This window comes from Brachycentrus maculatus, unplaced genomic scaffold, assembly GCF_059751285.1.
Source record: "Brachycentrus maculatus isolate JH-2025_06_01 unplaced genomic scaffold, ASM5975128v1 h1tg000090l, whole genome shotgun sequence".
NCBI lineage: Eukaryota > Metazoa > Arthropoda > Insecta > Trichoptera > Brachycentridae > Brachycentrus > Brachycentrus maculatus.
In genome coordinates this window covers 233,687-256,297 of record NW_028280844.1, presented here as the reverse complement: position 1 = coordinate 256,297, position 22,611 = coordinate 233,687, and the positions used below count along the sequence as shown (strand labels likewise).

Here is a 22,611-nt window from a genome sequence, read left to right as displayed (position 1 = left end):
CGTACGGTTGAACTGTCACTTATTTGCCGTTGAGAGTTTTCCCATTTTCTGCATCCCTTATAAGAATCCTGTTAGAAGTCAATCTCAAAACATTAATTGAAATGTAGCTCCCAGTTCAGAAAAACAAGGCATCCTCGTTCCACACTCTCACTTCTACATAATATTATTCACAATATAAGTGCACCAAAATACGCGTGTGTTTTTGCCTAGAATTTTCACTCATGAATTAAATTATTTCATTACATATTTCAGAGTCACTTGGACGTTAGGTAATTTAAAAAAAAAAAACAAAATACTTCCTCTAGAACTTCATTTACCTTTTCGATCATAGTCAACTATCGCTCTCTGATAAATTTCAAAAACGTCTTTGAAACCCTAACTGTCCATCACATCATCCCTTCCTTGGAATCTCTCATGACCGAATCTATCATAAGTTCACTTGGTTAACGAGCTCGTATTAATTTATAAACGTGTTATTTCCTATCCCTTATTAGTAAGTGACGGCGAGCAAAATTTTGTTAGATTATGTGGTGGATCTTCCTCCTCTCAACTCATTTCTCGATCTACTTCCTGTCATTTTAGCTATTCCATCAATTTACGTTATCAACGATATGCAAAATTGTAATTATTTTATCTATTGTATGTTATACTGCAACTCTTACTTCTCGCTTATGAGTGTGTACAAGCACTGTATGCCCACAAATTTTAAATAGCGCTGCCTTGGAAACTATTGTTTTTATAGTAATAAAGCCGTCGAATTGTATAAGTTTTATAAATAAATAAATCTCATGGTACACTTTTTGCATTCCTATTGATTCTTTGTATATGGCACCTAAACTTCAGGGTAGGAAAATAATATTGAATGTACAGCGCAGACGCGAATAACGATTGAAAAGTCGTCAGAAATTCTGTCTAGACATATACAGTAAGGGTTGGTTGGGGTGATTATAAAACCGAGCATAATATTGTCGTGTTAAGATATTACATTTTGAAAATAAATACTGAAACTACCTGAGCATGAGTCTAATACGTCAAAACTATGATGCTAGTTGCGAAGAGGACATAAATAAGCAAATAAATATGGAGTTATATGCAAGTTACGTTTACTTATCGCTGGTAAATTTTATTTTATTTAATTTATTTATGGTTCACAAACAATAAAAAAACATATTACAAGAAATGAAATACAGTGCAATACAAATTGTTCGAATGTTTTTCATCAATTAGATGAGAACACAACAAATTTACAGAAACAAATAAAGGTGCAGGTTAAATACATATATAAAGAATAGCAATTTGATTCGGAAACGATTTAAATAACTAATTATTTTTTAATTGCTTCGTAAGTAGATGAGAATATACATAAACTTTTTAAGGCAAAAATATGTGGGAGGTTGTCGGTAGTTGGGACTTGGGACTTGGACTCCGAATAATTAGGATTTTTTTTATACATCATATCACATTGTTTTTACAGCAATTATTAAAAATTGATAAAATACATTTCCCCGTTCTTAAATAAAAATGCGTTATAAAGTATCGTATTACGATATATTTTAAATAGATGATCTTCTTCTAAAACCCTTTTGCATATTAAACGAGTTGTAAATGGTAAAAACAATGAATATTCGTTTTATCGTTTTAATTTAATTTTTATTTTCAGGCGTATTATATGGATAGGACAGATATTGCACTTCCCGGATTCTATAAATATTTCAAGAAAGCTTCCGACGAAGAAAGAGAGCACGCAATGAAATTTATGAAATATCAAAACAAACGAGGTGGGCGCATAGTTCTCTCGGATATTATTGCACCAGATAAGAACGAGTGGGTAAATGTTACCGATGCAATGACGGCAGCATTAGATTTAGAGAAAAAAGTTAACGAGGTATTTATCGCCTTTTTTGAGAAGATTTTTATTATGATTATAATATTATCTTATTTCAATATTGTTAATGAACTGTATGTTTTCAGAGTTTACTTGAAATTCACAAGAATGCATCAGATAAATGTGATGCTCATCTTTGCGACTTCCTCGAATCAGAATTTCTGCAGGAGCAAGTAGAGTCGATCAAAGAAATATCAGATCACGTTACGAATCTACAACGAGTTGGAGAAGGATTGGGCGTCTACATGTTTGATAAAAATATTGATAAGGACTAAACATGTAGATTACATTGCTAATAATATGCTATACTGTATACCATATATTTATTTAAAATCAATTATTAACAATATTTTAGGATTGCTTAAATAATTGTTCAGAAATTTTGGCTTGAATCTCTCTTATAAAAAATCTCTACAAAGGCAAATATGCTTATTCATGCAAGAATATGGCTGTCTGGGATTTATAGGGCATACGATCTGCCATTGGCTGGTATAAGTAATAATTTTATACATTTAGTAACTTTCACTACTGTACAACTTATTCACAACCATATTATTCAAATTTTGGATAAATGTGTATATGTTGAGAGTGTCAATTAAGTATTTAAAGAAGTCAAATTAAAAGAATTATGTTAAAAATATGCATTTTATTTTTTAAAGAAATGCTTTATTGTATTTTGTATAAATTCTAAATTCACAAACAAGTAACATTTATATTTACATAAATTGCATATCTTTTATAATAAAATATATCAGTTTATTCATAACACGGATTTCGAAAATTCTTTTTCCAGTTCCAAGTCGAAAATGAACATATTGGTTTCATTATTTCCTAATCTGCGTATTTTGGTTATTAAATTTGACAAAGTATTTATAGATTTTATTTGTTCAGTCATAAATTCATTGATTATGTAGTCAGCACAGTGGTAATCTTTGTGTTTTTCGGCGATTTGAATTAAATTTTCCAGTTTCTAAAAATAAAGTTTTTAACATGACAACTGTTTATAAATAAATATTACAAAAAAAATACAATTAAAAAATGCATACTTTCGTTATATCAATTTCCATTCGTAACGCTTTTTCAAAATATTGAAGGATATTAGTATCTTTAAAGCACTGTGATTGTAAATTTTGAATAATCACAGAACCTCCTCTTAAAAGTTGATATTTTATTAAATTATTAGCATGTTGTACTTCTTCCTTGTACATCTCAATAAAAAAATGATAGCATCCAGTTCGAGCTACATTTACATTTCCAAAAATGCTAGCAATGGCCAAATATGTTTGACTTGCATTTTGTTCATGATTGATTTGAACGTTAATTTCGTTTTCAAGATCAGGATGGTATTTATATTTTCCAAAAGAACACACGTTTTTAGAATCACAATGTTTTGATCTGAATATGTTATATAACTGTCCCTTCTTACTTACGATATTCGGAAGAGCTTTACGATAAATTTTATTAAACTCAATAATTTTTCCTAAATATTTACAATTAGAAATTAAATTAGTAATTATAACTGTCATCGCAAACAAAAATTTTATAAAATGTCAAAACAATGTTCTTTTCTAAAATAAAATTGAAATTAGAAATATCGACGAGAGTATTATTGAAGCTTCGGCTAAGAATGTTTCTTTTAAGTACGTTGTATTGTAGTACATAAGTTATAAGATGTATAAAGCGATACAAGATATTCTATCGTCATTATCCAGTAAAATGTAAAAATAGTTAAAAAGAATCCATGTTGAAAAATGGCGTTTTTCCATTATATTTATTTTTGCATCGTCGCCATGAGACATTTAGTATATATATTGATAACGATCCTTCTAAGAGAATAATCCAGTAACTATATGTGTTTTTATAAAAAAATAAACATAGTAATAATATCGTTATTGGATTTTTTTAGAAAAAAATGTTCAATGAGGTAAACATCCTTTGAAATGTTGGTATCGTGCATTTTTTTAAGCGCTTTAGTTATCATCCTTTTTAATTTTCAAATACATTTATTAAATTATTCCTTTAGCACTGCCTCCCAAAAGCAAACTATTTATAGTGCTGGGAGAGGGCTTTATATAGGGTCTAATACTGAGGTTACAAAAATGCATTAAAAATAATGTCTTATAATGGGACATACACTAAAGTGTAATGTAAATTTATATGTTTGCATTTTAAATGGGATGTATATTAAAAAAGGTATTAATTACTTCAATAACATTTATTATTCTTCTTCTTACCCTTATCCGCACCTAATGGTGCATTGGTGCATCGTATAGAAGCAGTGTTTTCTTGATCGTATACACGAAGGAAAGGTGATAAAGCCTTGTGATTTAGATACCAGTACCGGGTCATAATAAATATTAGACTGAAAAATCGCTAATATTTAATTTATGGTGGCCTAGCGCGCTAACCACTAAACTATGGAGGCAGATATTACATTTAGGTACAGTACTAAAATATAAAAATTGATTTGAAATCATAGATTAAATTTCAAAATAACAGTACCATATTATGATTTATGCACCTTTTCGTACAAAAAAATACTAAGTACATTTTTTTTGTTTAGCTTTGATTCAAAATCAAAATTTTTACCCAAAATTATCATGACTCGCAATTTGCTATCAGCAGGTAGGTAAGTACGGTAAGGTACGTTTATCCGGAAATGTCTTTTTGTAGGTACCTACCTAATGTGAGCAGCTGAGATCAAAACCTGCTTTCATTGTGTGGATTTATTAGTTACGTACAATTGGTAATGCTGGTTGTCATTGTGTTACTTTGTGAGTGACATGTTTGTTCGTGTTAGCGATGAAGAAAATTGTTTATATTTCTTCCTTATTTGATCAAAATTAAAATGGCCCTTTATTAAGAGTTGAACAAAAATTTATAGGATCGATGGATTAAGAAGTTTTAAGCAAATACCTTTTTACTTTTTTAATTTAATATATCATAACAATGGACGTGGACGGAGGTCCCCTCAACTCTCAACAGACTGATTTAGAGCAGAGCTTACTGCAAGAATTTAGTCGAATGGGGACGACAGATAAAGAAGATCTTATTAATCAAATGCAGAAGCTTTTAGGACCAGGTTTAAACCATACCACTGCGAGTTTCTTCCTTGACATGAATAATTGGTAGGTACTTTGTTTATTTTTACGCTTCAACGTCACAATAAAATCGTATTTTTATTTCACCATTATTGAGATAATGACCTTAATTATATGTTATTATGATTAACTCATTAAAACGCATACTAATATTAATAATCTTAAAGGAACTGAAATGACCATTAACGAATCCTATTTTTGTTTCGTTTTGGACACTTTATTATTAAACCACAAATATTTGTTTAAATTACATTTTTATAATCTAGTACATTATTAGTGTAAACCTGCATAGTTCAGATTAATCATTGAATTAGCGAGTAGTTTTAATTTCATATATTATACAAGGTTACAATATAGGGATAACCTCAAATATGTACATTTGCCATTACTTTTTTTATTTCCCGTAAATTTACAATCAATTAGAATAAGTAGTGTAAAGTTCAAAATGAAACAAAGATATCTTTTCTTTAACTAAGCAGGGGGGAATTATGATCTCTGTCAATATAGCATCCTGTCGGTAAGTTTGAATTTTCTGTTGACCTCCGTTGTGTAGTGGTAAGCGCATTTAGCTATCACGCTGGGGTTCCGGATTGGATTCTCAAGGGGAGGTCAAAATAAATGAGTGATTTTTCATGGGAATTGTTGACGGGAATAGGGAAGGATGCAAAGAGAACAAAGATTAACTTTTAATTGAGTTTATTTAATAACAATATACGTGTTTTTCTAATCGACCGACCACTGTCGTAGATCCTCTTATTCGCTCTGCGCCGCTCTCTTGCGCACCTCTGCTTGCTTACATTCGACGCCCACAGATGGCGCCATACAATGTTTTCATTGCCTAAATCTAACACCCCCCCTCAATGAAAAATCCCTACAAAAAACAACAATAAACACTCGCATACTACTAAACATCGCTCAATCTCTGCACTCTCCGAATTTTCTCTTATTAGATTTTCAAAAATTATATCCGAGTCACGGCATGTTGCTACTTCATTACAGTCACTCATCTTGAATTTTTCTAGTATTTTTTTTTCTAAATTTAATTACGGCTTACTCTAATTCCCAGATAATAATTCACCTTACCCAAGTCTTTAATCTCGAATTTACTCTTTAATTCGTTCTTAATTTTAACAACGTGTTTCACATCATTTCCTGCTATAAGAATATCGTCAACATACACTAGTAAGTAAGTTTTAACCTCACATTTCGTGTAAATGTACAAGCAATAATCGTTTTTAGAACGCACAAACATCTGTTCTAGTAATACAGAATTTAACTCCTCATACCAATATTTTGGTGACTTTTTTAGACCGTATAAGGATTTGTTTAATTTTACAATTTGTTTGTCAGGATTTTCCGGTTGTTCTGGTAACCACATGAAAACTTCTTCTTCTATTTTACCGTACAAAAATGCGCCTTTTACATCCAACTGTTGTACCTCTAGTTTGAACTTATTTGTCACACACATAAAAATTCTAAAAGTCTCTAATCTCGCGACCGGTGCATAAATTTCGCCCAACTCATCACTATTCTGCATAAAACCTCGCGCCACAATACGCGCTTTAAATTGTTTCTCGCCTTCACTATTTGTCTTAATTTTAAAAACCCACTTTGAATCAATCGCGCACTTATCACTTGGAAGTTTATTTAAAACAGTCCACACGTTATTTTTCTTTATTGTTGCAAGTTCCTCTTCCATTGCTGCCTTCCAGTGCGTTGCATTGACTCCGTCGATGGCTTCTTGAAATGTTGTTGGTTCGATGTCAAATCTCTCGGATGTGAAGTAGGTCACATAATCGCGTAGCCAACTGGGTTGCTGTCTTCGTCTTTTGTTGACTTCTGCCCCTTCCGTTTGTCCTTGCTCCTCGTCTTCATTGTCTTCATCATCAGTAATGTTGTCAACAGTTGTTTCTTCTTCTTCTGCAATGTCACCTGCGTCGATTGTTGCTCGAATCTCTTGAAGTTTTGGTTCTTCCTCATTGCTCTCGTTGAATATCACGTCTCTAGCGAGGATCACGCTATTAGTTGAAGGACAAAATATCCTGTACCCCTTTGTATTCTCGTCATATCCCACAAATATTCCTTTTGTGCTTTTCTCATCCCACTTTAATCTCTTTTCCTTGGGGATGTGGACGTATGCATCGATGCCAAAAATTTGAAAATGATCGAGTTTAAAACTCTTTTGAAACCATAACTCGAAAGGTGTTACTCCTTTCTGTGTACTTGGGCCTGTTCGATTTATTACATAGACGCTTGCATTTACCGCCTCTGCCCACAAAATTTTCGGTAATTTTCTAGCACTTAGCAGTGTTCTTGCAGCTTCAACTATCGTTCTCATTTCTCTTTCCGCTTTTCCATTTTGTTCAGGCGTATACGGTACTGTCTTTTCGTGCTTAATCCCATATTTATTAAGCAATGTTCTCACTTCAGTGTTAATAAATTCTAATCCGTTATCTGACCTCAAGGTATTAATTTCATTTCCACATTCGAATTTTGCTCTCTTAATAAAGTGATCAATGTTTTCTTTAACTTCGTATTTGTTTTTCAAAAAATATACCTTGCGAAACCTTGAGTAGTCATCCTTCATGAGAAGAAAATATCTTGAACCGCCTACCGAAAATTCTTCCATCGGACCGCATACATCGGCGTGGATCAATTCTCCCGTACGCAATGTTTTACTTATACTGTTGTTAAAAGGCAATTTGTGCTGCTTACCTTGTATGCAGGCTTCGCAAAAGAAGTTCGGATCATTTTCATACGATACATTATTTACATTCAACACTTCTTTTACATGCTTAATGTTCTGGTGCCCCAACTTTTCGTGCCATTCTTTCAACGTTGCGGTAGCGAAATTTGCATATGATGAGATGTATCGAAATTGTAATTTATATAGTTTTTCTTCTCTGATTGCTACCGTCGCCACACGTTTTCCTTGCATTATTTTGCATTCATACTTATTGGATTCGAACGTGAATCCTTTATCTAGAACAGCGCCCAGTGAAAATAGATTTACCTTTAGTCGAGGTACATATAACACGTTATCGATTTCTGTCTTAATCCAGTATTTTCCGTTGAATGCCTCCAATTCTACTTTTCCAATTCCCTCAATCTCTAAGCTTGTTCCATCACCAACTTTTACGCTTCTTGAACTGCCTAGGCTGTCAAGTCTTTTGAATGCTTCTCTCGTGTTACACATGTGCTCACTTGCACCGCTGTCTAAATACCAGTTTGTTTCCCGCTGCGTCGCTACAAATGCCTCGGGCACATTGATAAATGCATTTGTTTCTTTGGTCTCCTCCGGCTGTCTGGGTTCTGAATTTTGTTTATTCAACCTTATTCTACAGTATCTTATTTGATGCCCTGGAATACCACAGTAGTGACACCTTTGTACCCCGTTCCCTGCAGGTCTTGCACCTCCTCCGCCTCTGAATTTACACTCACTCTTAAAGTGTCCGAAATTTCCACAGCTAAAACATTTTATTTTGCTTTTTGCCGCAAACGCAACTATGTCTGCACGTTTTTCCCCTTTACTTCCTTGCATGCTTGCAATATTTCTGTCCTCTTCTATTAATAATCTGGATGTTAGTGCATCTAGCTCCTGCGATTCCTTAGGCACCGAGTCCCATGCTGATACGAAGTGTCTAAATTTCTCGGGTAGTGACATTAAAATTTTAGTTATAATCATGCTTTCTGCAACTGGTTCTCCAGCCTGTTCTAAGTTGTTGGTAATCGTATTTAAATTTGTAATAAAATCTACCATCTTGTCCGTCTCATGAAATTTAAAATTATAAAATTTTTGTTGCAGTAGATGGAGACTCAGCTCCGACTTTCTTTCGAACACGACCTGCAATTTCCTCCACATTTCTTTGGCAGTGTCACATGTTATAATGTGAGCCATGCTGGATTCATCCATCCTATCGACAATGATGCCCTGCGCCTTATTGTCGCACGTTTGCCATTCCTTCGCCTTCTTCTCATAGTCAACTGACGCACTGCCCTGCCTTGGCTTCTCAAACGCACCGTCCACTACATCAAATACACCCTTGGCCTTTAGCGCCACTTTCGTTTGAAATTTCCAAAGATTCCAGTTCTCGCTGGTAATCTTCACTGCCTTTACACTATGAGTAGCGTGAGTTTCCACCATTTCGAATAAGTCTTTACTCTCGACCACGCGTAATTCACACACAAACTTAAAACGACCGCGACACCCGCGTTTTTCTTCCGACCACAATGCCGGCTAACCTCAATTTTTTTTTTTTAAATCCACGAAAATCTTTGCAATCCGCACATCAATCGCGACCTGGGCCCATAACCTGTTGACGGGAATAGGGAAGGATGCAAAGAGAACAAAGATTAACTTTTAATTGAGTTTATTTAATAACAATATACGTGTTTTTCTAATCGACCGACCACTGTCGTAGATCCTCTTATTCGCTCTGCGCCGCTCTCTTGCGCACCTCTGCTTGCTTACATTCGACGCCCACAGATGGCGCCATACAATGTTTTCATTGCCTAAATCTAACAGGAATCACTCATTTATATTGTAAATATGTATTTGATACCATCACCGGTACATGAAATGCAGGATTTTGCCTCCATGTAATAACAACCAAGGTAGCACATTGTTGGTGGAATGCAATGCCCTATGTATGGTTGTTCCAAAAATAATTATATAAAGGCAAGATTCTTGGATTTATATAAAAGACCCCACTTGATGCTGGGGATAATTAATTATAATTTTTTTATTCCATAAATAATTAACCTTCATACACATAATTTTGTAAAATTAAAAATATTTATTATGTACCTAATTTCATGGTAAGATTCTTTTGAAAGGAAAAACCCTCAAAGCTAGAGGCTAAATAAAGTAGTTTAGTGGTCAAATAGATTTAACCAGTTAATGCTTTTGCACGAACAGTGTTCGCGGACTGCACATGTGTCATATCGCGCAAACCCGAGCATTGCTCGTGTGTTTTGACATGTTTGCGTTACATAAGATAAACAAGTGAACTGAGGTCGCCAGTTGCCACTTGACGCTTTTTATTGGAAATTCTTCAAATTGACCAAACTTTATCTCTCTTTTTTTGTTGTTATTATAGTTAGACAAATACAATATTTTTTATTTATTCTATTTTTTTGCCTTAGACAACTTTAAAATTATATAAACTCTTCAAATAAAAAAATCTGATGTTAGACTTATCTGCAGGTAGAAAAATAGGAAAGGAGGAAGAGAAAAGGGTAGAAAATACAACACTGAAATTTAAAAAATTAATTTAATATTTATTATCAATAATTTTTTAAATTGCCAGGAATCAACCCTCCAATGCCAGTCTTGCAGTCGAGAGACCCTTGGGTAGACCCCAACTGCTCTAAAACGCCTGCCCCTTTTTTTTATATTCTTGCTATAACCAGCAGCTGTGTTGAGCGAAATTGACTGCACATCTAACCAGGTTTACTTGCAGGAACATTCAGGAGGCGACGTGCTGCTACTTAGATTTCCAGCCGACTATAATGTCTCCCCCTGCGTCCTCTCTCCCCCTTCCTCTTCCTCTCACCCTCGCGGAGCCTCCTGCCCCCTATCAGATGTCCTTAGTCCTCGCTAAACTGGCCGATCCTGACCCGCAGCAGCCTGGAAAAGAGTAAGAACATTGTTTATCATCTTTAGGACTTAATTATAATAGTTGATGCACTCGATTACATATTGGAAAAGCATAAAAATGTAGATTTAAAATAAAGAAATTATTAGGGACGTACTTTTTTAGTGATTTTAGAAATACAAACATAACTCAGATATATTTTGTATATTAAAAGCATTATTGGAAATATAACACTCTCCCTATCGTTCACTTTGTGTTCAAAATTTTATTTTTGTATAAATGTCAGACCGTAACAATTTCATTTTAATCTACATTTGACCCGATGATGGAATGAAAATTCTGAAACCGACAGTCACGAAGTAGTGTTTTTTAAAGAGATATTACACAATGTGAACGATGAATGATAAGGAGAGTGATAAGGAGAGTGGTATCTCCAGCCTCCTGCAAGATTTTAGTAAAAAGTATGTAAAGCCTAAAAGGGGTTCTTACTCTAGAACGATGCCATTTCCACTAAAATTATGCATAGTAGATTCAGCTTCAGTCTCGGAGTTGTCTGGCTTTGTCTTGTATAAGAAGGAATAGTATAGTAAGCAAAGATTAGTATTTATAAAATAATACTATTTATACACTCCAAGTGAAAGATCCCATACCTCTGAGTTTGTATTGTTATTTTATAATCTTTGAACTGTTGTTTAGTGTTGATTGGACGTGGGTTGTGCGCAACACGGGTGGCGACGCGTGGCCCGAGGGGTGCTATGTGCGTCCCTCCGACTCCACGGGCTCCGTGGCCGACGTGCCCACCCCGCTGGCCCCCGGAGAGTTCTACATGCTGAGCTTCCGCCCTCCTGCCCCCAACTCGGGGGCCCCTTGTTGCCAACTGTACCGGCTGTACACTCCCCAGGGACAGCCATTCGGAGGTATGCGCCTCTTTATTTTCCTAATTTGTATCTCGGTTTGACTCATTTTATTTATTGTCCCTTATGCATAACAATTATATTTAAATTTCAGATGAATTATGGGCTAATGTTGCTACTGATAGTGTTCGGCAAGATATGCAGGTAAATTTTTAAAACTTTTTTTTTAGTTAGTTGGATATTGATAAATGGTGGTCATTCTAAAATATGTGCGTAGAAAAAATAGCACACATGTGTAGGTAAGTAGGTCAATAAAAGAAAAAGTTTTTTTTCTTAATATAATAATAGATAAGCCCTAAAAGTAACTAACTAACCATCACGCCGCTTCCCCGCAGGGGTAGGAAGAGAGAATCGAATGCCACACCACTTTGTCTTTGCAAACATTCTTTGCCTCTTCCACATTCATGCATCTCCTTTTACATACCCGACGTTTGTTACGACTCCTAACCTGACCACTTTCAAGTATTTGGCATACCTGATCGTGCCATGTTTTTTTTGTTTTTTTTTTTTCTCTCATTTAAGGCAATTTTATAAATTGTCATTCTACCTTTCATGACTGAGGCACGGTTTACGTACAAACTTGGTTCGTATCTACAGACTAACAAAAGCTACATACTGTTTCATTCTGACCCTTGTTGTCTTTATATTGAAATTGAGTCACCTTCTAAAAATGTTTATGTGAATCATCCTGAAATATGTTTCCATTTAGTCTCATAAGATGACTTGCTAAATTGTGTTCTTTCTTCTTTCAGAATGTGGATCAACCGGTGGATGAGAATATGTGTTGACATCATGTGCTAAAATATTATTTATATCGAGAGTTTTTATTTTCTGTACTATAGCCGATTTTAAATCTTGATTATCGAAATATTATTTCCGTCAGTTTTCCCAACATACCGTTTATTTTTATTACTTATGGTGACGAAGATTTTAGGCAGATTAACAATCTTTGTAAATAATTTTTCACAAGTAAATGTATAATCTATTTACTTTAAGCATTGTCTGAATTACGGTACTTTTTAATTACATATGGGAATTTTAGCTCCATATAAATTTGTCTGAGCAAATAAAAAAAAAAGCTAGTAATGATAAGAGAGTAGAGATGATCAACCACATGTCCAAAATCTGCAAAAAGCTTTTAACACAAATAATGGTCAATATATAAACATGATCTTTCGGCAGATTGACTAACAGTGCCTGAAAAAACTTAATATAGTGGAGTGGGTGGATTTAGATTTTAACACTGCGGGGTTAATTTTTTTATGAATTCTTTCTCTATTTTGTTAATTTTTTTTTGTACTTTTAGTAACCATTTAGTTTACGTTATACTTGTAGCGCAAGTATTGCGTATAATACCACAAACAATTTTTCATCGCATGTATTTTGAAAAGTAAAACAACTATTTGCTTTAGAAGGATGATAATATATAAATATATTTTATTTCTTTGTTTCAACAATTCTTTTAACTGTCAATTTTTCAAACATAATATAATTTCATATTTGAATGTTCATTTCACAAATTTTAGGACTCGCGGGGTGAGGTGAATGCAGAAAAACAAATTCTGTAGAATGTACCTTAATGAATTTAAACAAAGTAGAATTAACGAAATTTGTGTATGTACTTTTAAAGGTTAATCGCTGGACTGAGATATTTTACCTGTGAAATGTAATAATTTCAGTGCTAAATAAATTGTTAAATCTATATGTCTTTGAATTTTAGTTGTTTTTTGCTTGGATTTTTGAACCCTAATAAAAATAAAAATAATCTTGGATGATTTATATATGTAGTGCCATTTTCGTAAAATACTACCTCAAGGGCGCTTATACAGATATGGATTATGATATGAAAATGATAAAGAGAAATAAAAAATAATATTGAAGAAAAATGACGTCAATGAGTCTGAAGGGGGGAAAGTGGAGCCGATGATTAAACCCTGCTATTTAAAAAAAAAAATATTTACCTACTATGAAAAAAAAAATTAGCGCTTTTTGAGGTATTTTGCTTTGTTTTGTTAGTACACGAGGGATATTTTGGCCACCATCACAGGGTCTATTCGTAGTTTTTGGTTGTTTATTCAAATTTTAAGCGTCAACAAGATTGCTTATAACGGTCAGAAAAATAAACTAACTAACTAACTAACCATCACGCCGCTTCCCCGCAGGGGTAGGCAGAGAGAATAGAGCGCCACACCACTCTGTCCTTGCAAACATTCTTCGCCTCTTCCACGTTCATGCATCTCCTCATACATACCCGCCGATTGTTACGACTCCTAACCTGACCACTTTCAAGTATTTGGCATACCTGATCGTGCCATGTTTTTCTCGGTCTTTCTCTGCTTCTTTTCCCGCTAACATTCGCCTCATAAATTTGTTTTACCGTTCTTTCCTCACTCATTCGTTCTACATGTCCAAACCATCTCAACACACCTTTCTTAATTTTATCGATAATGCTTATCTCAGCTTTGCATTCCTTCCTTATTTCACTATTCGCACATCTATCATACATCGTTTTGTCACACATTCTTCTGAGAGATCGCATTTCGACTGCATTCAGTCTACTTTCATCCTTCTTTTGCCAAATCCATGTTTCACTTCCATACATTAGAGTTGGAACCAGGACTCCGTTGTGCACTGCCAGTTTAGCTTCCGCTGATAGGTTTTTATTTGCTATAACTGATTTCAGTGCACCATTCACTTTGTTCCCAGCATTCACTCTCCTTTCTATGTCTTTATCAATCTTTCCATCCCTAGAAAACATACTACCCAAATACACGAAATCATCTACCTGTTCCAAAATCTCTCCGTTTACCAATATTTCACATTCAGATCTGCATTCTTCTCTTTCAAAAACCATAATCTTAATAAAATAATAAGAATAAGAAAAATAAAATAATGGAGTGATTTCACAATATACGACCTATCAAGGGAAATAAACTAACTAACCATCACGTTGCTTTACCGCAGGGTTGGGCAGAGAAAATAGCATGCCACACCAATCTGACTTTGCAAACAATCTTTGCCTCCTCCACGTTCATGCATCTCCTTATACATACCTGCCGATTATTTGTATATTTGGGAAATATGTTTTCTAGGGATGGGAGGATTGATAAGGAAAGTGAATGCTGGTGGCGAAGTGAATGGTGCTCTAAAATAAGTTTTAGTAAATAAAAACCTTTCAGCTAAAGTTAAACTGGCAGTGCACAATGGAGTTACTAGGTTCCAACCCTAATGTATGGAAGTGAACACGAGTTGGAAAAGGATCTGAAAGCAGTCGAAATGTGATCTATCAGATGAATGTGTGTCAAAATGATGTATGATAGAGTTTGAATGGCGATATAAGGAAAGAGTGCAAGGCCGTTATCGATGACTTACAATAACTTATAATAACATGTTTGATTGAATTTACATATTACAGTGATGCAGTGTTAAATGCAGGTTGCGGATAAGGAAAATAAAACATACAAAATTGATGGCCAGGCTTCGATAAATATAATATTTTCCGATTCCGCATGCAGCAGTTAGTAAAATGTTGTGATATCAGTGCAGTTCGATTCTTGATGGGAAAAGAAAGATTGATTGTTCGTATAAAATTAATGTTTATTTGAAAATATACAAAAAATAGTGATTATCTCCAGGGATTACAAATTTTATGATTAGTATGCTAATAATATGTATTTTACTCATTCCATCTACATATACGCTGCATACTAAAACACATACAAATATATTGGTTGAATACTTAGTTATACTTATGTATATACCTACTACAAATTAATACTTTATACGTATACTGAAACATCTTCTCAAATTGTTATAATACATATTTATGGCGTACTTTAATTGAAATTGACAAAATGCTACCCCACCAAAATAAAGAATAATCAGTTTCTTTATACTGCCATTTCCATGCTTATCTTGGGATGGGGATTGTAGTCAGAAATAATAAAATGTTCATATTTGAAAGCCGTGATATCATCAGTCGGAGCATCATCAGTGAAGAGCAGAGTGGGGAAGGGGCGAGGTTCTCTCTTCAACTGTTCTTTAAGGGCTTCTACATGGTTGAGGTATACATGGGCATCTCCCAACGTGTGGACGAAGTCGCCAGCCTAAAACCAATTTATAAAACATATTTTAATTTTTAAAATTTAAAGGTGGGTACTGACCGGAGACATTTCGTCGTAACGTAACACGTTTCGATGCGAGCATTCGTATAGTCAGTACAGCGAGCCTAGCTGCTCGCCGCTCATTCTGAGTGCTCCATCCGAAGTCAGATGCTCGCCGCGAATGTTACGTTATGAGGAAGTGTGGAGGTCAGTTCCCACCTTAAGAAGTTAACCTTTCCCTCTCAGTGATGTGTATTTACTACAACTCGACTTTAAAAATAAGAATATCAATATAAAATATCAATATAGATACAGGCTCAGAATTTTTGTGTTTTTCCGTAATGGTGGGGACTGACCGGAGTCATTTCGTCGTAATGTAACATGTTACGATGCGAGCATTCGTATATGTAGTCAGTACAGAGAGCCGAGCGCTCCATCCATAGTAGGAGCACATGCCGCGAGCGATGTTACGACGTTACGTTATAACGAAATGCTCTGGTCAGTCCCTACCATAATAGAATTACGTATAACATTAAAGTATTATAATACTATATGTATTTAATTATCATACCTCCAGTCCCGTGATTCGGGCGATCATGTGGGTCAGCAGAGAGTAGGATGCAATGTTGAAGGGCACCCCCAGGCCCATGTCAGCGCTGCGCTGGTACAGCTGGCAGGACAGGCGCCCCTCCGCCACGTAGAACTGCGCCAGGCAGTGGCATGGCGGCAGCGCCATGAGGGGCAGAGCCCCCGCGTCCCAAGAGCACAGAACCATGCGACGATCTTCCGGATTCTTCCTGTAATTCCATTTATCTTAACCTGTTAACCGGGTGGGACGTATACATACGTCAAACGTAAACAATATCGGCAACGGGTAAGCCATATGAAAAAATCCTGTAAATATATGTTATGTCCTGGAATGGGCGGGATCTATATTTTCGAACAAAAAAGGTCAACCATACGTGTTTCGACATGAATTTTTTTCCATTTGTTTGAAATTTTGTATTTTCGATAATTGATTCCCCGTTAACCTAATGATATTGAAATGTTAAAAAAAATGTGATTATTTTGTTTTATTCCACCAAAAAGACAAACACAAATCAAAAATAATAATTAACAATCATAGTCAATGCAAACAAACACAAGTATAACCGACATAAAAATGAAAAATATTTTTGTTATTTTAAATTTGGGACCCACTTTTTTAGTAATTTTCTAATTATAAATCATCCCGGTTGATCCGATCTCGGTTGATCGAGAGTCTGCTTTTGTGAATATAAACAGTAAATTTTATTGAAGGCTTACTTTATAGCATTAATAATGTTGATAAGTTGGTCTACTCCTTGTCCAGTGTAGTCGGTGTGCATATCTTTATATTCTGCCCCAAAATGGCGCCATTGAAATCCATACACAGGGCCCAAATCACCTATAAAATTTTTACACAAATAATAATAATCACGTTTTATATTATCAATTTAGTATCAGTAAACCCCAGTCTTTATAATAAAGCATATTTTGATTTTAAATGGATAATGCTTTTTTATTTAAAGTTTTGACAACACGTCACAACAATAAAACCATTGGTACTATTAATATTGAAGTCTTAACCCGTTCCACTCTGACTTTTTTTTCTCATAATTGATCAGCTACTTTGATAAAAAAATGCGACGTTTTTCTACCATGAAAATATATATTTTGGTTCCCTAATTGTGGGACACTCTGTTTGGCAATTCGTATGACCATATTAATGAAGATTAACTGTATTTATCTGAAATATTTTTTGGTAAAATATACTTGGGTGATAGAGAAATCAGTGATCAAAGTTATACTTGCGCCAGAATCATACAGGCCAGACATTCTGGCCTGTATGATTCTAGTAGGCAGCTCCGTGGGCCACTAGAATCATACAGGCCAGAATGTCTGGCCTACAGAGTGGTAAGAGTTAAACATGTTCAATGCATATAAAATAATGTCGAAAACTGCAAATTTTTGAAATCCTATAACTTTGTTCAAAATCAAATGTTACTTTCTATTTAAATATCATAAAAATAAGTGATTCCTTTGTATTTTCAAAATATATAAAACTGGCTACGAATCCTTATCTTTATTCAACACGACTCCCGTTAATGCGAGGTTGCAATATTTGTATGGACACGGGAACCATGTTCAACAAATGGGGAAGACTGATATATATATAAACGATAAAACCCTTTAAATCGTGACATCACATCAGACATCATTGAGAGCCTCACCTCTGCACCCACTGTTACTGCGGTATTTGTGGTTCCTGTTCCGACAATAAGGTATTCGGAGCGGAAATTGACTGGCGTAAATTGTTTATTGCACTAGTTTTAATGGAATTGGCACAAAGTTTTCAAAACATGTATACTCGTAATGATGTAATATCTTCTGACCCTTATCCACACCTAATGGTGCATAGGGCACTGGATCGCATTGACACAGTTCATCTTGATCATTACTCACACGAAGGCAAGTTGATCACTCCTGCACTTCAAGGACCAGTCCAGGGTAATATCAAATAAATATTAGAGTTTAAATTCCCTAATATTTGTTTACACCCACCCCTGGGAATCAAACCCAGGATCTCCAGCACGGTAGGTAAAAACGATAACCATCACACAACGGAGGCGGATTAATATCACCAATTTAAAATGCTGTTTTTTGAATGAGCGCATTTTGCAAATAAAAATGTTGAGTGAAATTATAAATCTTTCAGATATTTATGAATGCAAAGAGAGTAAAATCCTTTTGGATAGAGTATGTTAAGTCTGATATTCTTCCCGGGTGAATACTCCAGTGACAAGACTTACCTTCCTCCCTATTAGTGAATCCCATGGAGTCCAAGAACTCCTTGGAACTGTTTCCATCCCAGATATGAATCCCCTTATTTTTGAGAACATTGGCATTTGTACTGCCGCTAATAATCCAGAGAAGTTCTTCGATGACAGCCCGGATGAAAACTCGCTTAGTAGTGAGCAGAGGAAGAACTTTATTTTGCAAAGACCAGCGACTCTGGGTGCCAAATAAAGATATGGTGCCCACTCCAGTGCGATCTCCTCTCGTCACTCCTTAAATAACAAGAAGTTATGGATTTTTCAGTTATTTATTTTCTCAACTAAAGAATATAAACTACAGTGAAACCTCTTTTCATTTCTAAAGGGACCTTTTCAAATAAACTATGAATGCGGGATTCAGAAGTCAATACACAAGGAAATACGACAGAGTAAAGATACTGTCCTCTCAATCTGCATAACCATTTGAAGGTTAAAAAATCTAAGATGATTACAAGTCTCAGATATAAATAAATCAATTTTTAATTAATGTTTTACTTAGTAAATACCACTATTTCTTAAAATCTATTGTGACATGTGTTTCGGTGCAATCCACATCATTTTCAAGCACCGTACGTGAAGCTAATTCTAAATTTTAGAGTTAGGTCCTTGGGACGTTGAAGGTTGAAGAGGTGGTATTTACTAAGTAAAACATTAATTAAAAATGGATAGATTTTACCACAAAGTGACTGCCGAATAAATTAATGTAAATAAATCTATTTATTTTAAAAAAATACAAAGCTGAACAGAACCGTAAATATATTTAATTTATTGCATTGTAAATAATCTGTAAACGACATTAGTTTTATTTTTACTGTTGTATTTCTGTAAGCCAACAGTTTATTTTCAGCTTTAGAAATGATATTTTTTCAGTATTAGTTATTTAATGTGCGTAGTAGAATGTTTTCTATAATCTTTCAAAGAGTGTGCAAGCTTCTGAAAATGAAAGCTTCTCTCCATCAATCGACCTTTTCTGCTGTATCCGTCAACCTTGCGTCACACAAGTTTTTTTTTATAGTTTCTATCTCATACGTTGGAATATTGTCGTCGAATGTAACAAAATTGAGAAAAATGTAAAAAACAGACAAAATATATCAAATATGCAGCGTAATCTTCTTAACTTTTGCTATATTTTATTCTTGCTGTTTACTTTTAGCTCATTTAACATTTGTGAAATTTTGTAATTGGAATGTTACAATTACCTGTTTTATTTGTTATTCATTATTGTTAATATATTTATGTTAATATTCTGTTAAATTTCTAAATAAATAAAAATAAAATAAAAAGTAATCCAAACGATGAATGCAGTAAAATGGTGATAAAGAAACGATCGACGCGAGATCTATTTTTGCATGAAATTAACAAATAAATGGCGCATCCGGGAAAACGATTATTCGAGGAACGATAGATTCACTGTATGGTACTTTTATTTTTTGTGTGGAAGCAATATATGTGTAATATGTCAGGTTGTGGTCCCGTGGTTAGTGTAGCGGAGTCTTGAGTCAGCTATTCTAGGTTCGACCACTACTCTGCAATTCTTATCCTTAAGCACAAGCCGCTTAGGTTTATCTGCTAATAGTATTGAATTTAAATATTTGTGTACATATCATAAGAATACAAAAAAGGTATTTAGAATATTACAGCATAGAAGAGACCATTAAAGATGAAATGTTGTTCATCGTCAAGATCTAGAGTGACACAGAGGTTCATCCTTTATGTGCTTTTTCTAATAATATAATTTTATTTGTCTATAAAATTCTTTGATATGTACTAAATGACTTCTCAGAACCGATTGAAAATGCAATGGAATCTAAAGATATTTACATGTCTGATGAAAGAAAGGTGTTATGTTGTCTTCATACTACTCTAAAAAAAGCTGGCATGGTTAGAGTTTCCCGATCGAATCAGCAAGGAGTCAATGACATTTTTGGGAAATAATGCATGACTACATTAACTTAAAAACGTCGTTACTTATGTATTTAGGAGACTGTATGGTATATAATTTGCGCAAAATTAATTATGTAGATTATCAAAATGCCACTTAGATAAAATTAGTGCACCTGTGTCTATAATCCTGCGAATTGTATCGAGGTACTGGTTTTCTTCGTGATTTTTGTCACCCCCTTCTGAAGAATGATTATGGCCGGGCATTTCTAATGATGTTTATTTATAATTTTCAATTTAAACCTTCATAAAACCAAATTCGATAACCAAATACTAATGACGTTAAAACGTTCTCGGTCAAAATATGCTTAGTATGTTAGTGCGCAGATTGTATATGTGTTTCAGGCTGGGGAACCTTCGATGACGTCTTTGAGAGATATCAACATTTTAAACAGTGTGGATATTGAAATAAATTTGACGTCATGCGTAGTATGGGGAAAGTTTTTGTAATAGTTGGAAGACCATGTTTAGTTTAACCAAATTTGACAGATAAAAAGGAGGGAAAACATTTGATTGGTACAAATGAATCCATATTTTCAGTACCTACCTTCTTATCTAAATGCGTAATTTGATGTGAATAGAAACGGGTTTTTCTTATTTCCAACGTAATAACTTTGTTTAAAAATATATAAGTTCAAAAATACATTTTTATATAAGTGGTTCCATATTGTGTTTTACTTTTTCTGCGTCGTAAATTGATTGTCTATCGGGATACTGAAAAAATGTTATAATTTACAAGTGTTTCTATTCACCTGTCATAAGGGGTGAGTAGAAGCAAACAGGAAGGAATGTACATGAGTAAAATTTCATCTTTTTGAGAATTTTACATCTGACCATTTTGTAAGTATTAAAATTTCTGTATAAAATTTCAACAGAATATTGAAAGATTTAAGAAAGAATTTCTCCTGGGATCAATAATTTTGGCATAGTGTATGTATATGTTTATATATATATATATATATATATATATATATATATATATATATATATATATATATATATATATATATATATATATATATATATATATATATAAATATATATATATATATTTTTATATATATATTTATATATATATATATATATATATATATATATATATATATATATATATATATATATATATATATATATATATATATATATATATATATATATATATATATATATATATATATATATATATATATATATATATATATATATATATATATATATATATATATATATATATATATATATATATATATATATATATATATATATATATATATATATATATATATATATATATATATATATATATATATATATATATATATGTATGGCAGAAAATGTGCATAGGGAAGCAGAAGAGCGCATTTTTATAGTAGTTAAAATTAGTGTTTACTGTGTTTTTTCCAAGGTTTTTATAACTTTTACGAAAACTTTAAATTTCGATTTCAAGTAATTTGTTCGTTTGATGCTTTAGTGTTTTTTTAAACTTTTTGTATGAATTTTTGAACAAGTAACGTGAAAATATTATTAAAATGAAAAACACTAAAATTCATAGTAATCAAATCAAAACTTTTTTTTGGTATTTTATTGCATATAAACCTTTGTTATTAGGTCACCTACCAACAATTTTTTATGGCATTCAACTAGCCAATTGTTTTTATTCTGTCACTAACGCCCAAAAATGGGTATTTTTCATAAAATAGCTAAATTCCAAAAATCTCAAAAACTATTAACATTCGCTTAAACATTTCATTTATAAATTATAAATTTCTTGCATTTGCGTACCCCTACCTCGTCCTGCCGGGAATACATCGAGTTATCAATGTATTTATTAATTATTTATATAAAATAAAGGTTGAATACAAATGTGAAAATTTCAAGTTTTTCGCTAACAAACTAACTGATTTCGGTAGTTAGCGAATCACATGAAATTTTTGGATGTAAATTTTTATTTTTTTATATTATTAATAAAAATAATAAAAATAATAAAAAAACGAAAAATATTGTCTGATCACTCTCCGTAAAAATTGGTGCATAGAGCATGAGGTAAAGTATCGTTCAAACACGCTATTAGCAAAAATACGAAATAGCCATATCAGTTCTTTTTATTAAAAAAAATGTAGGCAATGTTAGTGAGATCTAAAGAGATGTAAAATAACCGTAAAATAATGTTGTGGATGCGGATATTTTACAAAAAAGTAACAAGGTTACAACCTGA

At 33.4% G+C, this 22,611-nt stretch overlaps 4 protein-coding genes across 4 annotated transcripts; 2 read left to right on the top strand and 2 right to left on the bottom strand.

The window, feature by feature from the left end:
• The first annotated feature begins 854 nt into the window (after positions 1-854).
• Positions 855-3,464, top strand: LOC148310621 (soma ferritin-like). The gene is made up of 3 exons (XM_088258036.1): positions 855-1,116; positions 1,661-1,885; positions 1,972-3,464. Exons 1-3 carry the CDS (start codon positions 1,018-1,020, stop codon positions 2,158-2,160), a joined length of 513 nt encoding a protein of 170 aa, XP_088114162.1. The 5' UTR covers positions 855-1,017; the 3' UTR covers positions 2,161-3,464.
• LOC148310622 (ferritin-1 heavy chain-like) lies at positions 2,646-3,411 on the bottom strand. The gene is made up of 2 exons (XM_088258035.1): positions 2,932-3,411; positions 2,646-2,855 (listed from the first exon to the last, which is right to left on the bottom strand). Exons 1-2 carry the CDS (start codon positions 3,409-3,411, stop codon positions 2,646-2,648), a joined length of 690 nt encoding a protein of 229 aa, XP_088114161.1.
• A 1,179-nt stretch (positions 3,465-4,643) lies between the features above and the next one.
• On the top strand, positions 4,644-13,199 carry LOC148310620 (protein ILRUN). Its single transcript, XM_088258034.1, has 5 exons — positions 4,644-5,013; positions 10,449-10,625; positions 11,280-11,500; positions 11,592-11,641; positions 12,250-13,199. The coding sequence occupies exons 1-5, from the start codon at positions 4,835-4,837 to the stop codon at positions 12,283-12,285; spliced, it is 663 nt and encodes a 220-aa protein (XP_088114160.1). The 5' UTR covers positions 4,644-4,834; the 3' UTR covers positions 12,286-13,199.
• Positions 13,200-15,073: 1,874 nt separating this feature from the next.
• On the bottom strand, positions 15,074-20,706 carry Ts (Thymidylate synthase). Its single transcript, XM_088258030.1, has 5 exons — positions 20,513-20,706; positions 18,432-18,689; positions 16,906-17,026; positions 16,172-16,397; positions 15,074-15,603 (listed from the first exon to the last, which is right to left on the bottom strand). The coding sequence occupies exons 1-5, from the start codon at positions 20,601-20,603 to the stop codon at positions 15,388-15,390; spliced, it is 912 nt and encodes a 303-aa protein (XP_088114156.1). The 5' UTR covers positions 20,604-20,706; the 3' UTR covers positions 15,074-15,387.
• Positions 20,707-22,611: the final 1,905 nt, after the last annotated feature.

What these genes read in the sequence shown, in the direction of transcription:
- LOC148310621 (XM_088258036.1), top strand. Translation starts at nt 1,018, where the DNA reads ATGAGTCTAATACGTCAAAACTATGATGCTAGTTGCGAAGAGGACATA. An exon ending in GTTACGTTTACTTATCGCTG is followed by an intron (nt 1,117 to 1,660) that starts GTAAATTTTATT and finishes TTTTATTTTCAG; the next exon opens with GCGTATTATATGGATAGGAC. An exon ending in TAGAGAAAAAAGTTAACGAG is followed by an intron (nt 1,886 to 1,971) that starts GTATTTATCGCC and finishes GTATGTTTTCAG; the next exon opens with AGTTTACTTGAAATTCACAA.
- LOC148310622 (XM_088258035.1), bottom strand. Translation starts at nt 3,411, where the DNA reads ATGACAGTTATAATTACTAATTTAATTTCTAATTGTAAATATTTAGGA. An exon ending in TGGAAATTGATATAACGAAA is followed by an intron (nt 2,856 to 2,931) that starts GTATGCATTTTT and finishes CTTTATTTTTAG; the next exon opens with AAACTGGAAAATTTAATTCA.
- LOC148310620 (XM_088258034.1), top strand. Translation starts at nt 4,835, where the DNA reads ATGGACGTGGACGGAGGTCCCCTCAACTCTCAACAGACTGATTTAGAG. An exon ending in TTCCTTGACATGAATAATTG is followed by an intron (nt 5,014 to 10,448) that starts GTAGGTACTTTG and finishes GTTTACTTGCAG; the next exon opens with GAACATTCAGGAGGCGACGT. An exon ending in CCAGGGACAGCCATTCGGAG is followed by an intron (nt 11,501 to 11,591) that starts GTATGCGCCTCT and finishes TTTAAATTTCAG; the next exon opens with ATGAATTATGGGCTAATGTT.
- Ts (XM_088258030.1), bottom strand. Translation starts at nt 20,603, where the DNA reads ATGCCCGGCCATAATCATTCTTCAGAAGGGGGTGACAAAAATCACGAA. An exon ending in ATTCACTAATAGGGAGGAAG is followed by an intron (nt 17,027 to 18,431) that starts GTAAGTCTTGTC and finishes AAAATTTTATAG; the next exon opens with GTGATTTGGGCCCTGTGTAT. An exon ending in AACATTATTAATGCTATAAA is followed by an intron (nt 16,398 to 16,905) that starts GTAAGCCTTCAA and finishes ATGGAATTACAG; the next exon opens with GAAGAATCCGGAAGATCGTC.